Genomic DNA, 2,512 nt, shown 5'->3' on the forward strand with positions numbered 1-2,512 from the left:
TTTGTATTATTTATATCTTCATTTTCTGTTCTGACCTTATTCTGTGGAAGAAAGCATATCTTTTCACTTTTGGCACTTTACATGATATGTGTTTACATCTTTTTGTGTGATAAGAATTTTATATTGTATATGTACTTTTATGGTTTGCAAAATAACCAAAATAAAGTTTTTATTGAATTGAATTGAATATATTTGCTATTGTATCTAGGTTATCCTATAAATCTAATCTACTAAATATGTACTGTCTGTACAAAGTGTGTTTCCACACTTGAATGACTTTCAGTCCTTTGCCCCTTCTTTTATTTTAACTACTTCGAAATTGTTCATCAAAAATCGTCTTCATCATGTGTGCCAAAACCCAGAATTGTTTTCTGTAACACTGTTATGGTCGCCTCAAGTAATCCCTGAATTCTTGTGTAAATCATCCCTATCTATAGGTTCACAGTCTTTGTTTGAATTTTCCTGATCATTCTTGCCTCTTTTAGTGTCAGATAAGATAACTCTTAGTATTTCCAAGTTTTCTTCTTCCTTGACCACCTCTCGTACCGTCACTCCCAGACTTTCCTGGCTATCCACTTCCTCTTGTATATCAGGAAGGGCCATATATGTCCATTTCAGTGACTTGTACTTCAGATTTGGTCTCTGTGTCTGTTGTCTTAGTTCTGTAGTACTTTCTAAATCGTTGTCAGGTGAAAAATCATTAAGTCTTACACCATGCAGTACACTCTCACAGTCTGTTGGTCCAAAATCTCCAGTTTTACGGTCTGTTTCTCTTGTGTTACCAGCTTTTGGTTGCTTAGCACCGGATTCTGAACAGGTATCCAAAATCTGCAGTCCATTTTTCAGTGACCTGTCTTGTTGACCAGGTATATGTGCTTTTCTCATTCCCTGTCCCATTAGTACTTTGCACAGATTTAAATCTATCCTTCTATCATCTGTGTTTCTCATGATCACTAGAACTAGGGGTAAAACATCTAGCCAATTCAAGACAGTGGATTCACACATTTTTGCTAATTTGATTTTCATTGGGCCAATCACCTGTTCACCAATTCCAGAAGCTTCTGGACAATAGGCACAATACAGTTTCTTTTTAGTGCTCAGTATTTCACAAATCAGTCTGATAACTTCATTGGCAAGGTCAGTTTCCCTATCTGTGTGTGCCTGTCCATGATACATGTATTCCAAATGGGCAAACATACTGTTGGGCATAACAGCTCTTTCATCTTGGTAGGCCCAAAGATAATTTTCTTCTTTTTGTGTGCAACCTTTTCTTTCCCATGTTTTCTTTTCCTCATCATTTGCCTGATCCTGCACTTTTCTTGCTTCTTCCCATGTTTCTGCTGTGTTAGTAAGCATATGATATTGGGGGAAAGTGTCTTTCTTCGCCCATGTCTGATTCCAAGAACAATCTTGTTTTGTGCAATATTTTGCCAATTCATCTGCAAACCACTTCCCTCTGGTAATGTAGTCAGCTTCACATTTGGGAGCAGCAGGAACTGCTGATGATCCCCTATCAGCTATTCATTTTTTCTTCTTTCTCCACCTGCTTCTCCATTTTTCAACTTTCTTTCTTTTTCTCAGCAATTCTTTAATTTTAGCTTTTCTTCCAGCTTTGTTTACATTGTCTATGACCTTCTCTGTGAAGTTTGATCTATATGGTTTTTGCAAATCTCTACATTTGGAAATTTCTACTCCTGTCTCGCTGCCAACTTCTTCTTCTCGGTGGCTTGGGAGCGGAAGGGGGGGAGGAGGAGGACGCTCTGTATTCTGCCGGAGAGGAAGGAGGTGAGCCAGTCCAGGGCCTTCTCTTGGATCCTGGCGTTGTGGAGGCGTGTTCGTAGTGTGTGGTGGCAGACTGTGTCGAAGGCGGCTGACAGGTCCAGGAGGATGAGGGCCGCCGTTTCTCCATTGTCCAGCACGGACTTAATGTCATCGATGGCGGCGATGAGGGCAGTCTCAGTGCTGAGGTTGCTGCGGAACTCGGACTAGGAAGGGTCCAGGATATTGTTCTCCTCGAGGTAGCGGGTCAGATGTTCGTTGACAGTCTTCTCAATGACCTTTGCCGGGAACGGGAGCAGGGAGATGAGCCAGAAGTTCTTGAGGTCCTTGGGGTCCGCCTTGGGTTTCTTGAGTAAGGTGTTGATCTCGGCGTGCTTCCAGCTCTCCGGGAAGGTTGCTGTCTCAAAGGAGGTGTTGATGACTTTCCGGAGATGGGGTGCGATTGATGTGCTGGCTTTGTTGAAGATGTGGTGTGGGCATGGGTCTGATGGAGAGCCGGAGTGGATGGTGTTCATTATCTTGATGGTGTTGTCATCATTGATGCTGGTCCAGGAGAGCATGCGGTTGGTGCGGATGCTGGTCATGGGGGCGAAGGTCTCACTGGTTGTTGGGGCGGTAGTGGCGTTGAAGCTGTCGGGGATGTCTGCGATCTTGCGGTGAAAGAAGGTGGCTAGGGAGTCACACAGGTCTTGCGAGGGTGGGATGTCGTTGGTGTTGGAGCTGCGGTTGGAGA

General features: G+C 43.4%; 1 protein-coding gene across 1 annotated transcript; it reads right to left on the minus strand.

Moving 5' to 3' along the window:
- Positions 1–393: 393 nt before the first annotated feature.
- Positions 394–1,356, minus strand: LOC147709863 (uncharacterized). Its single transcript, XM_086925565.1, has one exon. The coding sequence runs from the start codon at positions 1,354–1,356 to the stop codon at positions 394–396; it is 963 nt and encodes a 320-aa protein (XP_086781691.1).
- Between the last annotated feature and the right edge of the window lie 1,156 nt (positions 1,357–2,512).

This window comes from Lissotriton vulgaris, chromosome 6 (genome assembly GCF_964263255.1).
Source record: "Lissotriton vulgaris chromosome 6, aLisVul1.2, whole genome shotgun sequence".
NCBI classification, from domain to species: Eukaryota; Metazoa; Chordata; class Amphibia; order Caudata; family Salamandridae; genus Lissotriton; species Lissotriton vulgaris.